The sequence below is a fragment of the Pristiophorus japonicus genome, chromosome 12, assembly GCF_044704955.1.
Source record: "Pristiophorus japonicus isolate sPriJap1 chromosome 12, sPriJap1.hap1, whole genome shotgun sequence".
NCBI classification, from domain to species: Eukaryota; Metazoa; Chordata; class Chondrichthyes; family Pristiophoridae; genus Pristiophorus; species Pristiophorus japonicus.
Window position 1 is genome coordinate 203568003 of NC_091988.1, and position 18823 is coordinate 203586825.

The window sequence follows — 18823 nt, forward strand, 5'->3', positions numbered from 1 at the left end:
CTTTGGAAGAAAAAAAATGGAAAAGCAAGTTATTATTTAAATGGAGAAAAATTGCGAAGTGCTACAGTACAGCGGGACCTGGGGGTACTTGTGCATGAAACACAAAAGGATAGTATGCAGGTACAGCAAGTGATCAGGAAGGCCAATGGAATATTGGCCTTTATTGCAAAGGGGATGGAGTATAAAAGCAGGGAAGTCTTGCTACAGTTATACAGGGTATTGGTGAGGCCACACCTGGAATACTGCGTGCAGTTTTGGTTTCCATATTTAAGAAAGGATATACTTGCTTTGGAGGCAGTTCAGAGAAGGTTCACTCGGTTGATTCCGGAGATGAGGGGATTGACCTATGAGAAAACTTGAGTAGTTTGGGCCTCTACTCATTGGAATTCAGAAGAATGAGAGGTGATCTTATCGAAAAGTATAAGATTATGAGGAGACTTGACAAGGTGGATGCAGAGAGGATGTTTCCACTGATAGGGGAGACTAGAACTCGGGGGCATAATCTTAGAATAAGGGGTCACCCATTTAAAACTGAGATGAGGAGAAATTTCTTCTCTCAGAGGGTTGTAAATCTGGAATTCGCTGCCTCAGAGAGCTGTCGAAGCTGGGACATTGAATAAATTTAAGGCAGAGATAGACAGTTTCTTAACCGATAAGGGAATAAGGGATTATGGGGAGCGGGCGGGGAATTGGACCTGAGTCCATGATCAGATCAGCCATGATGGTATTAAATGGCGGAGCAGGCTCGAGGGGCCGAATGGCCGACTCCTGCTCCTATTTCTTATGTTCTGATCTGTATCGGTGGTGTTGGCTGCAGAAAAATTGTTGGGCAGGAACTCCTTAACTGACGGCACAAGATCTTTAATGCCCAAATGAACAGATTCTTGATTAAACATCTCATCTGAAAGATGGCACCTCCGACAGTGCAGCTCTCCCTCAGTACTGTCCCTCCAACAGTGCGGTGCTCCCTCAGTACTGCAGCGCTCCCTGCGTATTGCCCCTCCGACAGTGTGGCACTTGCTATGGAATGCACCTCCGACAGTGCAGCGCACCCTCAGTACTGCCCCTCCGACAGTGCAGCACTCCCTCAGTACTGCCCCTCCGACAGTGCAGCACTCCCTCAGTAATGCCCCTCCGACAGTGCAGCACTCCCTCAGCACTGCCCCTCCGACAATGCGGCACTCCCTCAATTCTGCCCCTCCCACAGTGCGGCACTCCCTCAGTACTGCCCCTCCGACAATGCGGCACTCCCTCAGTACTGCCCCTGCGACAGTGCGGCACTCCTTCAGTACTGCCCCTCCAACAGTGCGGCACTCCCTCAGTACTGCCTCTCCGTCAGTGCAGCACTCCCTCAGTACTGCCCCTCTGACAGTGCAGCTCTCCCACAGTACTGCCCCTCTGACAGTGCAGCTCTCCCTCACTACTGATCCTCTGACAGTGCGGCACTCCCTCAGTACTGCCCCTCCGACAGTGCGGCACTCCCTCAGTACTGCCCCTCCGACAATGCAGCACTCCCTCAGTACTGTCCCTCCGACAATGCAGCACTCCCTCAGTACTGCCCCTCCGACAGTGCGGCATTCCCTCAGTACTGCCCCTCCGACAGTGCAGCACTCCCTCAGTACTGCCCCTCCGACAGTGCAGCACTCCCTCAGGACTGCCCCTCCGACAGTGCAGCACTCCTTCAGTACTGCCCCTCCGACAGTGCAGCACTCCCTCAGTACTGCCCCTCCGACAGTGCAGCACTCCCTCAGGACTGCCCCTCCAACAGTGCAGCACTCCCTCAGGACTGCCCCTCCGACAGTGCAGCACTCCCTCAGGACTGCCCCTCCGACAGTGCAGCACTCCCTCAGGACTGCCCCTCCGACAGTGCAGCGCTCCCTCAGTACTGCCCCTCCGACAGTGCAGCGCTCCCTCAGTACTGCCCCTCCGACAGTGCAGCACTCCCTCAGTACTGCACTTGCAGTGGCTGCAAGGCTTGCTACCACAGGTTGAAGCGAATAGTATCAATGCACTTAAGGCGAGAATGGACAAGCATATGAGGGAGAAGGGAATAGAGGGTTCTGCTGAACGGCCTGTTTCGGTGTCGTGTATCCTATGTAATCCTCTGTAAGGCGCTTTGGGATATCCTGAGTTCGTGCAATGCAAGTTGTGTCTTTACACTGCTCGCCTGTACAGACCTCCCCTCCACCCCCAACGTGAGCAACAATCCACAACGAGAATCTAAAGTCACTGTTGCCACATTTGACTGGCTGCGCAGGTACAGTTGGTATCTTTCCCCCCTCTCTGGGCCCGACTCAAAACCCGCCGGCACTTTGGCGAGGAATGCACTTGCCGCCGAGATTGGCAGCTCCTGCTGCTGCTGCTCAGATTCATGGCGTAAGCCATTATTTTGCTCCCGGAAGTTAACCCCAGCTCACTGAGCAACACGACACAAGACACATGACCCACTGCACCCTCCACCCCAGCATCCTCCCCACGCCCGTCTCGGGGGTGCGTTCATCCATCACTCCTCCACTGACCGCTCTGGGTTCTGCATTCTGAATGAATCATTTGTCACCCAGTCGCTCAGTCCCATTTGAGACGCTAAATACTTGCAGCAGTTAAGGAATCGAATTTCACGGTGATTAACTTACGTCTGCTGTGTGGATATACATTTAATTAATTATAAATATAGCTTTTATGCCAATTATATCACATATACATTGGGCCCGAACTCGGTCAAAGCCGAGGCCTGCCCAAGTGCCGAGAGAGCGGGCGGTAATTTGCCGGGAAGATTCCTCTAAAAGAGATGGCAGTACCGCCCAGGGGTCATGTAACGGCTGACACCGTCAATCTGGACGGCAGCAGGTGGGAGCTCCCAATCTTGGCGGCCAATGTGTTCCTCGGCAAAGTGTCGCCGAGAATTGAGTCTGGCCCGGGGGGGCGGGGAGATCTAAAAATAAAAATATTCACAAAAAACAAATAAAAGCACTTCAGGGGGCCCCATCCAGATAAATCGCTTGGAAAAAAACATGAAAGGAGGTTCACTAACCTTTTTTTGCAGGTCTTCCTACTTACCATCGGGGTTAGACCTGTCTCCACGTAGCGGTCCTTCCCCCTGCTGCCGACTCCCACCTGCACCACTATGGCAGCTCGGCGAGCAGGAGGCCACTCACACTACTTGACCGTCAGTGGGCGGTTCCCGGCGGTACGCCCCGCCCCCCAGCGGGAGGCCGAGTGAAAACTGGCACCATGGGAAGAGCGGCGAAAAAACTCGGTGGCAGTGGGCGGTAAGGCCACCAATTTCGGCCCCTCGTCTTTTTATACGTTCGCGAGATGTGGGCGTCGCGGGCACAGTCAGTACTTATTGACCATCTCTAATTGCCCTTGAGAAGGTGCTGGTGTATATATATATATATTTCACATCCTTGTTTTCAAATCCCTCCACAGTGTCACCCTTCCCGATCTCGGTGACCTCCTCCAGCCCCACAAACCCCCCGAGATCTCCGCGCTCCTCCAATTCTGGTCTCTTGAGCATCCCCCGATTTTAATCGCTCCACCATCGGTGGCCGTGCCTTCAGCTGCCTGGGCCCCAAGCTCTGGAACTCCCTCCCTAAACCCCTCCACCTCTCTCCTTCTGCAAGACACATCTTAAAATCTACCTCTTTGACCTTTGGGGACGTGACCTTTGGACACATATCTCCTTAGGCAGCTCAGTGTCAAATTTTGTTCGATATTTGCTCCTGTGAAGCACCTTGGGGCATTTTACTACATTAAGGATGCTGTATGAATGCAAGTTGTTCATATCTCAAAAGCACATAGACAGACAAATATATACACGTGAATACTACACAGACTTCAGACAGTCACCCTCTCGGCTGTAAAAAGGGAAGCATTCTAATGACTCCGATGAGTCATCACCATTTAGACATGTTCTTTAATCTCAAGTCAAGCAAGGACAGGCGTGAATGTGACAAATTACAAGGCGTGAATGCAGATATTTTAAGAATTATTTGATGTCACTGTTATTTTCTGCCTATGAAAGCGAGAGGTGTTTCAGTATCAGCATCAAACACTCTCACATCAGGTACAGCACGGGTTAGATACAGAGTAAAGCTCCCTCTACACTGTCCCATCAAACACTCCCAGGGCAGGTACAGGGGGTTAGATACAGAGTAAAGCTTCCTCTACACTGTCCCATCAAATACTCCCAGGGCAGATACAGCACGGGGTTAGATACAGAGTAAAGCTCCCTCCACACTGTCCCATCAAACACTCCCAGGGCAGGTACAGCACGGGTTAGATACAGAGTAAAACTCCCTCTATACTGTCCCAGCAAACACTCCCAGGGCAGATACAGCGCGGGTTAGATACAGAGTAAAGCTCCCTCTACACTGTCCCATCAAACACTCCCAGGGCAGGTACAGCACGGGTTAGATACAGAGTAAAACTCCCTCTATACTGTCCCAGCAAACACTCCCAGGGCAGATACAGCACGGGTTAGATACAGAGTAAAGCTCCCTCTACACTGTCCCATCAAACACTCCCAGAGCAGATACAGCACGAGTTAGATACAGAGTAAAGCTCCCTCTACACTGTTATCCAAGTGATGCTATTCAATTAGTCCACAGGAAATCAACTACAATGGACGACAATATTAGCCAAGCCTAATGATGCAGTGAGCCAGTGATGGAAAAGGCTTGCATCAACACTAATAACAACAAGGAGAAATAGAATGATGCAAAAACTACCGAACCGTTTTTATTCCAGCTTTCCAGCAGCTGCAGTATTGTGCTGCAATTGTAATGATTTTATCCACCGTGACTTTGTCGGAACTGTTCATACTGGAACTGTTGAACTTCATAATTTATATCGATTTTATCGATGGACAGTTCTTACTGAAAAGGTTTATTTTCTTTCGAGGAGGGAAATGTATCAATATTTGGTCGGAGGTTTTATCCCCCGTTAACGGCAGGAAGTTCCCTGACTTTCCTGCGACCTTGAAGTGTAAGATGGAGAGTTGCCCGCAGTGAGCTCGGCTGGCCCACTAGTGCACAGCTGGCCAGAGGCTCCAACATCAGTTAGGCACTGAGCTTAAATAACAAGGGCTGCAGTTATTGATTGGGATCTTGGCAGGGTGGATTTACATCCCCCACAACACATCTCCTAGAAACCAATGGACATACAGAAGCTCAGATCATCAGGGTCACTGCGGAGGAGGAAAGTGCCCCACAAGAATCGGTGCTGGGACCACTAATGTTCACCATTTACCGAAACGGGAATCGGAAGTACAATTTACAAATCTGGGGATGACACCAAATTGGGAGATTGTAGTTAATACAGAGGAGGACTGCGACAGAATACAGGAGGACACTAATCAACTTGCGGAATGAGCGTGTAATTGGCAAATTAACTTCAATATTGATAAATGTGAAATGGAGCACTTTTGTATGAAGAGTACTACTTAGAAAGTCGGTGTCTAAATTGTTCAGATGAACAGGGGATCTGGGGTACAGATACACAAATCACTACAAGTAGAGATGCAGCGAGAAAGGGATAGAGGGATATGGTGATGGGGTGAGATGGAGCGGGGTGGGAGGGGGCTGGTGTGGAGCATAAACCCCGGCACGGACCCGTGGGGCCGGATGGCCTGTCTCTGTGCTATAAATACTTTAAAATAGGTGAGTTTGAATCAAAAGCAGGTATGAGGGACTTCAGTTAGGTGATGAGACTGGAGAAGCTGGGGTTGTTCTCCTTCGAGCAGAGAAGGTTAAGGGGAGATTTGATCGAGGTGTTCAAAATCATGGAAGGTTCTGATAGAGTGAACAAGGAGAAACGGTTTCCAGGGGCAGGAGGGTCGGTAACCAGAGGACACAGATTTCTTCGGCAGCACCTCTCAAACCCGCGACCTCTACCCCCTAGAAGGACAAGGGCAGCAGGCGCATGGGAACACCACCACCTCCACGTTCCCCTCCCAGTCACACACCATCCGGACTGGGAAATATATCGGCCGTTCCTTCATCGTCGCTGGGTCACAATCCTGGAACTCCCTCCCTAACAGCACTGTGGGAGCACCTTCACCACACGGACTGCAGCGGTTCAAGGCGGCGGCTCACCACCACCTTCTCAAGGGGCAATTAGGGATGGGCAATAAATGCCGGCCTTGCCAGCGATGCCCACATCCCTGGAAACTAATACATTTTTTTTAAATTATAGATGATTGGCAAATAACCAGAGGGGAGATGAGGAGAATGTTTTTTTACGCAGCGTGTTGTGATCTGGAACGCGCTGCCTGAAGGGGGTGGTGGGAACAGATTCAATAGAAACTTTCAAAAGGCAATTGGATAAATACTTGAAAAAGAAAAATCTACAGGGCTGTAGGGAAGGAGCACGGGGAGTGGGACTAATTGGATCGCTGTTTCACAGAATCGGCACAGGCAGGATGATGTGCTGTATGAAACTATGATTAATGTAGCCTTCACCTGAAAATGAGGTTACTGCCTTAAATTTGCTCCAGGGCATAATTTATTGATAACAATATGCAATGCAGTGTGAAAGGAAGAGTTTTTATACAGTGCCAAATCCTCTGCTGACAGAGCTTCTGGGCAGAGCGACAGCATCATCAATAAGACCACTATAAATGTCTAATTCCGAGAACCTTTATCGCCAGCCAATCGCACATTGATTGCAATGATATAATCAGTGCTGTGACCACTGGCTTTTCCACAGTCATGGCTAGGAGACCATTTCCTTTGTGCAAACAAAGCTCTCACTTTTGAGCCCCACATTCAGAATAGAACATTGTGACGTTAATCTCAACAGGTGATGTACGAGTTTCACCAGCGACACCGGCAGGATATCTCAGCTTCCTTCCGATGAGGAACTCCACTCAATCTCCTGCCCTGTCCCCCACTTGCCCCTTGTGTAGCCCAGTACCCCTTGCTATCGGGAAGGTGGAAGTGGTAAAGATGGAAACCATACTAACCTTCCTTCTGTCCCCAAGATCTCTTCAACATAACAAACAAAATCACCAGAACCCCAATGAGTTTATAATGGGGAACAAAGAAATGGCAGACCAATTAAACAAATACTTTGGTTCTGTCTTCACGAAGGAAGACACAAATAGCCTTCCGGAAATACTAGGGGACCGAGGGTCTAGTGAGAAGGAAGAACTGAAGGATATCCTTATTAGGCGGGAAATTGTGTTTGGGAAATTGATGGGATTGAAGACCGATAAATCTCCGGGGCCTGATAGTCTGCATCCCAGAGTACTTAAGGAAGTTACTCGAGAAATAGTGGATGCATTGGTGATCATTTTCCAACAGTCTATCAACTCTGGATCAGTTCCTATGGACTGGAGGGTAGCTAATGTAACACCACTTTTAAAAAAAGGAGGGACAGAGAAAGCAGGTAATTATAGACCAGTTAGCCTGACATCAGTGATGGCAAAAAATGTTGGAATCAATCATTAAGGATGAAATAGCAGCACATTTGGAAAGCAGTGACAGGATCGGTTCAAGTCAGCATGGATTTATGAAAGGGAAATCATGCTTGACAAATCTTCTGGAATTTTTTGAGGATGTAACTAGTAGAGTGGACAAGGGAGAACCAGTGGATGTGGTGTATTTGGACTTTCAAAAGGCTTTTGACAAGGTCCCACACAAGAGATTGGTGTGCAAAATCAAAGCCCATGGTATTGGGGTAATGTACTGACGTGGATAGAGAACTGGTTGGCAGACAGGAAGCAGAGAGACGGGATAAACAGGTCCTTTTCAGAATGGCAAGCAGTGACTAGTGGAGTGTCGCAGGGTTCAGTGCTGGGACCCCAGCTATTTACAATATACATCAATGATTTGAAGGAATTGAGTGTAATATCTCCAAGTTTGCAGATGACACTAAGCTGGGTGGCGGTGTGAGCTGTGAGGGGGATGCTAAGAGGCTGCAGAGTGACTTGGATAGGTTAGGTGAGTGGGCATGGCAGATGCAGTATAATGTGGATAAATGTGAGGTTATCCACTTTGGGGCAAAAACACGAAGACTGAATATTATCTGAATGGTGGCAGATTAGGAAAAGGGGAGGTGCAACGAGACCTGGGTGTCATGGTTCATCAGTCATTGAAAGTTGGCATGCAGGTACAGCAGGCAGTGAAGAAGGCAAATGGTATGTTGGCCTTCATAGCTAGGGGATTTGAGTATAGGAGCAGGGAGGTCTTACTGTAGTTGAACAGGGCCTTGTGAGGCCTCACCTGGAATATTGTGTTCAGTTTTGGTCTCCTAATCTGAGGAAGGACGTTCTTGCTATTGAGGGAGTGCAGCGAAGGTTCATCAGACTGATTCCCGGGATGGCTGGACTGACATATGAGGAGAGACTGGATCAACTAGGCCTTTATACATTGGAGTTTAGAAGGATGAGAGGGGATCTCATAGAAACATATAAGATTCTGACGGGACTGGACAGGTTAGATGCAGGTAGATAGTTCCCAATGTTGGGGAAGTCCAGAACCAGGGGACACAGTCTAAGGATAAGGGGTATGCCATTTAGGACTGAGATGAGGAGAAACTTCTTCACTCAGAGAGTTGTTAACCTGTGGAATTCCCTGCCGCAGAGAGTTGTTGATGCCAGTTCATTGGATATATTCAAGAGGGAGTTAGATATGGCCCTTACGGCTAAAGGGATCAAGGGGTATGGAGAGAAAGCAGGAAAGGGGTACTGAGGGGATGATCAGCCATGATCTTATTGAATGGTGGTGCAGGCTCGAAGGGTCGAATGACCTACTCCTGCACCTATTTTCTATGTTTCTATCTATGTTTCTAGTAAAGAAAGACTTGCCTTTCTATAGCACCTTACATGATCTCAGGAAATCTCAAAGCGCTCTACACCTAATTAAGTACTTTTGAAGCGAAGTCACTGTTGTAATGTGGGAAACGCAGCAGCCAATTTGTGCACAGCAAGCTCCCACAAACAGCAATGAGCTAATGACCAGATAATCTGTTTTATTGATGTCGGTGGAGGGATAAATAATGGCCCCAGGACGCCAGGGATAACTCCTTTTACATTCAGCTGAGAGACGGCACCTCAGAGTGCAACACTCCCTCAGTACTGCCCCTCCGACAGTGCGGCACTCCCTCAGTACTGCCCTTCCGACAGTGCAACACTCCCTCAGTACTGCCCCTCCGACAGTGCGGCACTCCCTCAGTACTGCCCCTCAGTACTGGGTGTGTCAGCATAGATTTTTATGCTTACATCTCTGGAGTGGGACATGAACCCATACCCTTCTGACTCAGCGGTGAGAGTGCTGCCCAGGGAGCACGGCTGACACACAGAAATTAATTTCCTTGAACCACATAGTCCCTTGCCAACTAATGGTCACCCTGCTTCCCAAAGGGTAAAATCCTGGGACTCTGTACAACTGCCCTCATTTAATGTGTAAATCACAACTGCTGTCAAATGCTGTGTCTTACACAATTCAACCCCTCAGTGACCCCCCAGTGACCCCCCCCAGTGCCCAGTGACCCCCTGCCCCCCAGTGCCCAGTGATCCACTGCACCTCAGTGACCTCCCGCCCCTCAGTGTCCCACCAGTGACCTCCCGCCACTCAGTGATCCCCCCAGTGACCTCCACCCCTCAGTGAACCCCCCAATGACCTCCACCCCTCAGTGAACCCCCCGTGACTTCTGCCCCTCAGTGACGCCCCCAGTGACCACCGCCCCTCAGTGACCCCGCCCCTCAGTGACCCCCCGCCCCCAGTGACCCCCACCCCTCAGTGACCCCGCCCCTCAGTGACCCCCTAGTGACCCCCCCCACCCCAGTCAACGACATCAATACCATTTGGATATCTTGCAACCCTCAGTCCATCTGAATTTGACCTGAAGACCCAGAAAAAAAGGTGTCTGAGTTCCTGAACAATCCAACTAACGATCTACTGTTGAACTTAAATAAAAACAGAGAATGCTGGAAATCTCAGCGGGTCAAGCAGCATTTGTGGAGAGAAACAGAGTTAATGTTTCAGGTCGGTGACCCTTCGTTCTAACAGACGGCCCGACCCGCTGAGATTTCCAGCATTTTCGGTTTTTATTTCAGATTCCAGCGTCCGCAGTATTTTGCTTTTGTACATTTGAACTTGCTGTCTTAGCCAAGTCCCAGCTTTCTGAACTCTCCAACTCGCAGCCACCCTATCGATTGCAGCTCAATCGCCCGAACTACTCAGCTCCCATCTGTCTCAACTATGAAAAGACTTGCATTTCTATAGCGCCTTTTACAACCTCAGGAGGTCTCAAAGCGCATTACAGCCAATGAAATACCTACAGCCAATTTGTGCACAGCAAGGTCGCACAGCCAGGAAAGGATAATGACCAGATGATCTATTTGTCAGCGATATTAGTCCCAGAGCAGGGGGAGAAACTGTGCAACTCCCAACTGGACAGTTAGTTCCAGTCCAGCTCCTCACCTTCCTGAACTAGTTACAAGCTGGAACGCGCTGCCTGAAAGGGCAGTGGGAGCAGATTCAAACTTTCAAAACAGAATTAGATAAATACTTGAAAAGAAAATATATGTAGGGCTGTGGGGAAAGAGCGGAGGGAGTAGGACTGATTGGATCAGTCTTTCACAGAGCCGGCACAGGCTCGATGGGCCAAATGGCCTCCTCCTTTGCTGCAAGATTCGCTGATTCCAACCATCTGATGTGTCACTCCAAAATTATCCAGCTTCCTCACATCTAACACGCCATTAAACTTCAGAACATTTGACACAATCAAAAAGTAAATGCTGTTGGCACATAAAGTCCCCTGCTTCTAGAAAACCACACAGACCTGAGCCTCAGCATCCCAACCTCGTTATTCCTACCGCCTCTCAATTTACCCTCAATCAGGGGTTTATAAACTGTAATGGATAAAAGGATCCAATCCAACTAATTCTGTCTTTTCTCTGATAGAAACAGAGCGTTCCACTAATAGATGAGTTTAAATTACACATGGACCTGCTGTGGGGTTGCTCAGTGCATGGGAATTACTCAGAGCATATTGATCAGCTGAAAGTTTCTCAGCAACCAATCACGATCTGCTCAGAGATGCTGAAGTTAGCAATAAAGTGGTCATTGATTGGTTCCCTAAAAACACAAATCGTAAAACTCTGATGTGCTTCTGTCAGCCAGTAGCTCAGTGGGTAGCACCCTCGCCTTGGAGTCAGAAGGTTGTGAGTTTAAGTCCCACTCCAGAGACTTGAGCACAAGAATCCTGGCAGACACTCCAGTGCATTGCACTGTTGGAGGGGCAGTACTGAAGGAGCGCTACACTGTCAGAGGCAGGCAGTGACTAGTGGGGTACTGCAAGGTTCTGTGCTGGGGCCCCAGCTGTTTACATTGTACATTAATGATTTAGACGAGGGGATTAAATGTAGTATTTCCAAATTTGCGGATGACACTAAGTTGGGTGGCAGTGTGAGCTGCGAGAAGGATGCTATGAGGCTGCAGAGTGACTTGGATAGGTTAGGTGAGTGGGAAAATGCATGGCAGATGAAGTATAATGTGGATAAATGTGAGGTTATCCACTTTGGTGGTAAAAACAGAGAGCCAGACTATTATCTGAATGGTGACAGATTAGGAAAAGGGGAGGTGCAACGAGTGCTGGGTGTCATGGTACATCAGTCATTGAAGGTTGGCATGCAGGTGCAGCAGGCGGTTAAGAAAGCAAATGGCATGTTGGCCTTCATAGCGAGGGGATTTGAGTACAGGGGCAGGGAGGTGTTACTACAGTTGTACAGGGCCTTGGCGAGGTTACACCTGGAGTATTGTGTACAGTTTTGGTCTCCTAACTTGAGGAAGGACATTCTTGCTATTGAGGGAGTGCAGTGAAGGTTCACCAGACTGATTCCTGGGATGGCGGGACTGACATATCAAGGAAGACTGGATCAACTGGGCTTGTATTCACAGGAGTTCAGAAGAATGAGAGGGGATCTCATAGAAACGTTTAAAATTCTGACAGGTTTAGACAGGTTAGATGCAGGAAGAATGTTCCCAATGTTGGGGAAGTCCAGAACCAGGGGTCACAGTCTAAGAATAAGGGGTAAGCCATTTAGGACCGAGATGAGGAGAAACTTCTTCATCCAGAGAGTGGTGAACCTGTGGAATTCTCTACCACAGAAAGTTGTTGAGGCCAATTCACTAAATATATTCAAAAAGGAGTTAGATGTAGTCCTTACTACTAGGGAGATCAAGGGGTATGGCGAGAAAGCAGGAATGGGGTACTGAAGTTGCATGTTCAGCCATGAACTCATTGAATGGCTGTGCAGGCTTGAAGGGCCGAATGGCCTACTCCTGCACCTATTTACTATGTTTCTATGTTTCTGTCAGAGGGGCAGTACTGAGGGAGCGCCACACTGTCGGAGGGGCAGTACTGAGGGAGTGCCGCACTGTCGGAGGGGCAGTACTGACGGAGCGCTGCACTGTCGGAGGGACAGTACTGAGGGAGTGCTGCACTGTCGGAGGGGCAGTACTGAGGGAGTGCTGCACTGTCGGAGGGGGAGCGCTGCACTGTCGGAGGGGCAGTACTGAGGGAGTGCTGCACTGTCGGAGGAGCAGTAGTGAGGGAGTGCTGCACTGTCGGAGGTGCTGTCTTTCGGATGAGACGTTAAACTGAGGCCCCGACTGCTCTCTCAGTGGATGTAAAAGATCCCATGGCACTATTTTAAAGAAAAGCAGGGGAGTTCTCCCCGATGTCCTGAGACCAATATTTAACCCTCAACCAACATCACTAAAACAGATTATCTGGTTATTATCACGTTGCTGTTTGTCGGAGCTTGCTGTGCGCAAAATTGTCTGCCGCATTTCCCACATTACAACAGTGACCACACTTCAAAAAGTACTTCATTGGCCATAAAGCATTTTGGGATGTCGAGTGGTCATAAACGGCACTGTAGAAATGCAAGTTTTTCTTTCTTGCATTTCGTACACTGGTAAATTGCCTGTGGTGTTGTTGGTTGAAGGACACGGGATTTCTTTACATATTATATGTATATATATATAAAACACACACACACACACACACACACACACACACACACTGACAGACAAGATGATAATAAAGATAATAAACTAGCAGAAAACAGAGAGTTGGGATAAATGTTTCTCGGTTTGACAATCAGTAACAAGTGGAGTGCCGCAGGGATCAGTGCTGGGACCCCAACTATTTACAATCTATATTAACGACTTGGAAGAAGGGAGTGTGTGTAACGTAGCCAAGTTTGCTGAGGATACAAAGATGGGAGGAAAAGCAATGTGTGAGGAGGACACAAAAAACCTGCAAAAGGACATAGACAGGCTAAGTGAGTGGGCAAAAATTTGGCTGATGGAATATAATGTTGGAAAGTGTGAGGTTATGCACTTTGGCAGAAAAAATCAAAGAGCAAGTCATTATTTAAATGGAGAAAGATTGCAAAGTGCTGCTGTACAGTGGGACCTGGGGGTACTTGTGCATGAAACACAAAAAGATAGTTTGCAGATACAGCAAGTGATCAGGAAGGCCAATGGTATCTTGGCCTTTATTGCAAAGGGGATGGAGTATAAAAGCAGGGAAGTCTTGCTACAGTTATACAGGGTATTGGTGAGGCCACACCTGGAATACTGCGTACAGTTTTGGTTTCATAGACATAGAAACATAGAAAATAGGTGCAGGAGTAGGCCATTCGGCCCTTCTAGCCTGCACCGCCATTCAATGAGTTCATGGCTGAACATGCAAATTCAGTACCCCATTCCTGCTTTCTCGCCATACCCCTTGATCCCCCTAGTAGTAAGGACTACATCTATAGAAGTACATATTTAAGAAAAAATATACTTGCTTTGGAGGCAATTCAGAGAAGGTTCACTCGGTTGATTCCGGGGATGAGGGGGTTGACTTATGAGGAAAGGTTAATTAGGTTGGGCCTCTACTCATTGGAGTTCAGGTGATCTTATCGAAACGTATAAGATTATGAGAGGGCTTGACAAGGTGGATACAGAGAGGATGTTTCCACTGATGGGGGAGACTAAAACTAGAGGGCATGATCTTAAAATAAGGGGCTGTCCATTTAAAACTGACATGATGAGAAATTTCTTCTCTCAGAGGGTTGTAAATCTGTGGAATTCACTGCCTCAGAGAGCTGTGGAAGTTGGGACATTGAATAAATTTAAGACAGAAATAGACAGTTTCTTAAACGATAAGGGAGTAAAGGGTTATGGGGAGCGGGGCTGGGAAGTGGAGCAGAGTCCATGATCACATCAGCCATGATCTTATTGAATGGCGGAGCAGGCTCGAGGGGCCGTATGGCCTACTCCTGCTCCTATTTCTTATGTTCTTATGTTCTTATGTAAAGTTCTGCAGCCAACTCCACAGCACTACCTACTGGCCAGAATCTGTAGCTACACTGTTACAGGAACTGTTTACATGCATGATTTCCATTCTGAATGTTTACATAGGCAGTGTCGATGATAATAAAAAGATGGCCAAAAATTGTGCCTACAGAAAGTTGGGCAACTTTTGAGCACCTCCACAAAATTTCTATATACATTTTATATATATATATATATATATATTAAATGAATAGTGATTAAAGAAGGCCCATTATCAATGTTCCCTGTAAGCTGCCTGTTTCCTTTAATGTGCGGTCCCTTTAAATGTCTGCGCATGCGCAGTATTTACTGTGGAAAAGACCTTTCAGATTGCTGCATGGCCAAAAGGGGACATTGCTCACCATCACTTTCTTGGGGCAACTAGCGGCGGGCAATAAATGCCGGCCTTGTCAGCGGCACCCATGGCCTCAGAATGAATAATGCATTAAAAAATCTATCAAGGTGGTTGACTTGAAATATATAATAAAACATCCTGCCTCACTTCCTGCAGCACTAAGTCTTGGAGCCAAGATCACTGCAACGTGTTTACACTGAGACCCAACAATCTTAAACATACAAGATTCCGAGGGGGATTGACAGGGTAGATGCAGGGAGGATGTTTCCCCCGGGCTGCGGAGTCTAGAACCAGGGGGTCACAGTCTCGGGATAAGGGGTCGGCCATTTAGGACTGAGATGAGGAGGAATTTCTTCACTCACAGGATGGTGAATCTCTGGAATTCTCTGCCCCAGAGGGCTGTGGAGACTCAGTCGTTGAGTGTATTCAAGGCTGAGATCGATAGATTTTTGCACTCTTAGGGAATCAAGGGATATGGGGAGCGGGCGGGAAAGTGGAGTTGAGGTCGAAGATCATGGCGGAGCAGGTTCAAGGGGCCGAATGGTCTACTCGTAATCATTACGTTCTTATGTTCAATCAATTGTGCTTATAACAAATATATTATTACCCCTTTACACTAACTGATCTGGACTCAGTCAAAGATGACTGATGTCCCGACCTCCAAAAATTAGATTAATTGCAGGAGATTCAGAAATCATTAGATTTAAATTAAAATCCATGAATACCCCCAAAAAAAATGCTAAATGTTGCCCTGCCAGCTTATTGACAGCGTTGTGTGGCCCTGGTCCTGCTCTGTCGCTTCAGCAGCTCAGTGACACTTCCCTCCTGCTCAGCCATCTAATTATTTCTGCAGATTCCTGCACTTTTCACGCTGGGCAGCTCAGAGACAAAAGCATAAATAAAACAATTTTTTTTAAATCCTGAAAATTGGCCCCCACAGGAACACACACACACACGCAGATAGTGAGACAGGGGGTGCTAAATTGGAGAAAGAACCGGCTGGCCATCTCCCCTTTCTCCATCCCTGGAGTTGCCTTTTGCAGAGGGTAAGGATGCAATGCTCGCTGGCGGTGCCACACTGCGACAGACAGGGGCTGGTTGTGGGTTGGCTTAAGGTATGTGTTCCCTGATGGAGATACTCACACATATGCATGGTAGATGAACGCCCAGCCCCGGGGTCTCTCCAGTACGTTGTACATGAAGTTCTGCAGCTTTCGGTAAAAGACATTCCTCTTGGGGCGTTTGCTGTGGCCGGAGTGGGGCTTGCCTAGAATACTGCCGCGTTTGGAGCCCTCGGAGCCGGCGATCAGCAGCGCCCCGTCCCGGGTGCAGGAGGCGTCCGCCCCGGCGCTGATCGCCCCCTCCGCCCCTCCATCGATGCCCACGAAGCCCACCTTCAGCTTCCTCTCCGCCGGCCCGGCCTCCCCGTCTCTCCTGGGTTTCTGCACCATGGCTGCGGGGGCAGGGGGGATTCCCTGGGATCATGCCGTGCACGGGCTCTGCCCGCCCATGCTGCAGTCCTGCTCGGGCTGGGGGTGCTCCTGTCCGCCCTCTGCCCCTCCTCTCTGCCCCCCAGCCACAGCCCAGCGGCACACAATGGACCCAGCCTCAGCGAGCCCAGCATCCGCGCACTGACACACATCCCGCGAACTGGCCGTGCGCAGCGCGGCGTTAACCCTGTACCGCCCACACACAGCGTTAACCCTGTACCGCCCACACACAGCGTTAACCCTGTAAAGCCCAAACACAGCGTTAACCCTGTACCGCCCACACACAGCGTTAACCCTGTACCGCCCACACACAGCGTTAACCCTGTACCGCCCAAACACAGCGTTAACCCTGTACCGCCCAAACACAGCGTTAACCCTGTACTCCCCACACACAGCGTTAACCCTGTACCGCCCACACACAGCGTTAACCCTGTACCGCCCAAACACAGTGTTAACCCTGTACCGCCCAAACACAGCGTTAACCCTGTACTCCCCACACACAGCGTTAACCCTGTACCGCCCACACACAGCGTTAACCCTGTAAAGCCCAAACACAGCGTTAACCCTGTACCCCCCACACACAGCGTTAACCCTGTACCGCCCAAACACACAGCGTTAACCCTGTACCCCCCACACACAGCGTTAACCCTGTACCGCCCACACACACAGCGTTAACCCTGTACCGCCCACACACAGCGTTAACCCTGTACCCCCCACACACAGCGTTAACCCTGTACCGCCCACACACAGTGTTAACCCTGTAAAGCCCAAACGCAGCATTAACCCTGTACCGCCCACACACAGCGTTAACCCTGTGCCCCCCCCACACACAGCGTTAACCCTGTACCCTCCACACACAGCGTTAACCCTGTACCCCCCCCACACACAGTGTTAACCCTGTACCCCCCCCACACACAGCGTTAACCCTGTGACCCCACACACAGCATTAACCCTGTGCCCCCCACACACAGCATTAACCCTGTGCCCCCCACACACTGCATTAACCCTGTGCCCCCCACACACAGCGTTAACCCTGTACCACCCACACACACAGCGTTAACCCTGTACCACCCAAACACAGCGTTAACCCTGTACCGCCCACACACAGCGTTAACCCTGTACCGCCCAAACACAGCGTTAACCCTGTACCGCCCAAACACAGCGTTAACCCTGTACCACCCACACACACAGCGTTAACCCTGTACCCCCCACACACAGCGTTAACCCTGTACCGCTCAAACACACAGTGTTAACCCTGTACCGCCCAAACACAGCGTTAACCCTGTACCCCTCACCCCCCCACACACAGCGTTAACCCTGTACCCCTCCCCCACACACACAGCATTAACCCTGTGCCCCCCACACACACAGCGTTAACCCTGTACCCCCCACACACAGCGTTAACCCTGTACCCCCCACACACACGGCGTTAACCCTGTGCCCCCCCCACTCAGCGTTAATCCTGTGCCCCTCACACACACAGCGTTAACCCTGTACCGCCCAAACACAGTGTTAACCCTGTACCCCCCACACACACAGCGTTAACCCTGTACCGCCCAAACACAGTGTTAACCCTGTACCCACCCACACACACACAGCGTTAACCCTGTACCCCCCAAACACAGTGTTAACCCTGTACCCCAACACACACACAGCGTTAACCTTGTACCACCAACACACACACAGCGTGAACCCTGTACCCCCCACACACACAGCGTTAACCCTGTACCCTCCCTCACACACTGCGTTAACCCTGTACCCCCCACACACACACAGCGTTAACCCTGTACCCCCCACACACAGCGTTAACCCTGTACCCCCCACACACACAGCGTTAACCCTGTACCCCACACACACACAGCGTTAACCCTGTACCCCCCACACACAGCTTTAACCCTGTACCCTTCCCCACACACAACGTTAAGCCTGTACCCCCCACACACAGCGTTAACCCTGTACCCCCCACACACAGCGTTAACCCTGTACCCCCCACAAACACAGAGTGAACCCTGTACCACCAAATACAGCATTAACCCTGTACCCCCCACACACACACAGCGTTAACCCTGTACCCCCCACACACTGCGTTAACCCTGTACCCCCCACACGCACAGCGTAAACCCTGTACCCTCCCCCACACACAGCGTTAACCCTGTACCCCCCACACACACAGCGTTAACCCTGTGCCCCCCACACACACAGCGTTAACCCTGTACCCCCCCAAACTCACAGCGTTAACCCTGTACCCCCAAACACATCCTTAACCCTCTAACCCCCCCCCATACACACACACACACATCCTTAACCCTATACCCCCAACCCCAAACACACAGCGTTAACCCTGTAGCCCCCCCCCCCACAAAGTAGTGCCCTTTGGTGGCATATCATATGTAATAGTACAAGCAGTAAACATGTCTGGATACATGACATTAATGTTTGACACTCTCCAGTTCTTTGATGCAATTCTTATTTCCAAAGACCCTTGGCCAATTCTGGTTAAAGCTCCTCCCAGATTCGCTGGGTATCTGAGGCTGAGCCTGGTGACCAACGCTCCCGCTAATCTGCATGGCCACACGCGGTCTGGAGGTCCTGCATAGGCCACTAACCAGCTTCACCAGGGAAGGAACCGTGCATGCACG

At 49.7% G+C, this 18823-nt stretch overlaps 1 protein-coding gene across 1 annotated transcript in view; it reads right to left on the minus strand.

The window, feature by feature from the left end:
* kcnq2b (potassium voltage-gated channel, KQT-like subfamily, member 2b) overlaps positions 1–16145 on the minus strand; it is a 186184-nt gene extending 170039 nt beyond the window's left edge. The window contains exon 1 of the mRNA XM_070895140.1: positions 15838–16145. Within this exon, the coding sequence (XP_070751241.1) occupies positions 15838–16145 (308 nt within the window). The remainder of the gene's footprint in view (positions 1–15837) is intronic.
* Between the last annotated feature and the right edge of the window lie 2678 nt (positions 16146–18823).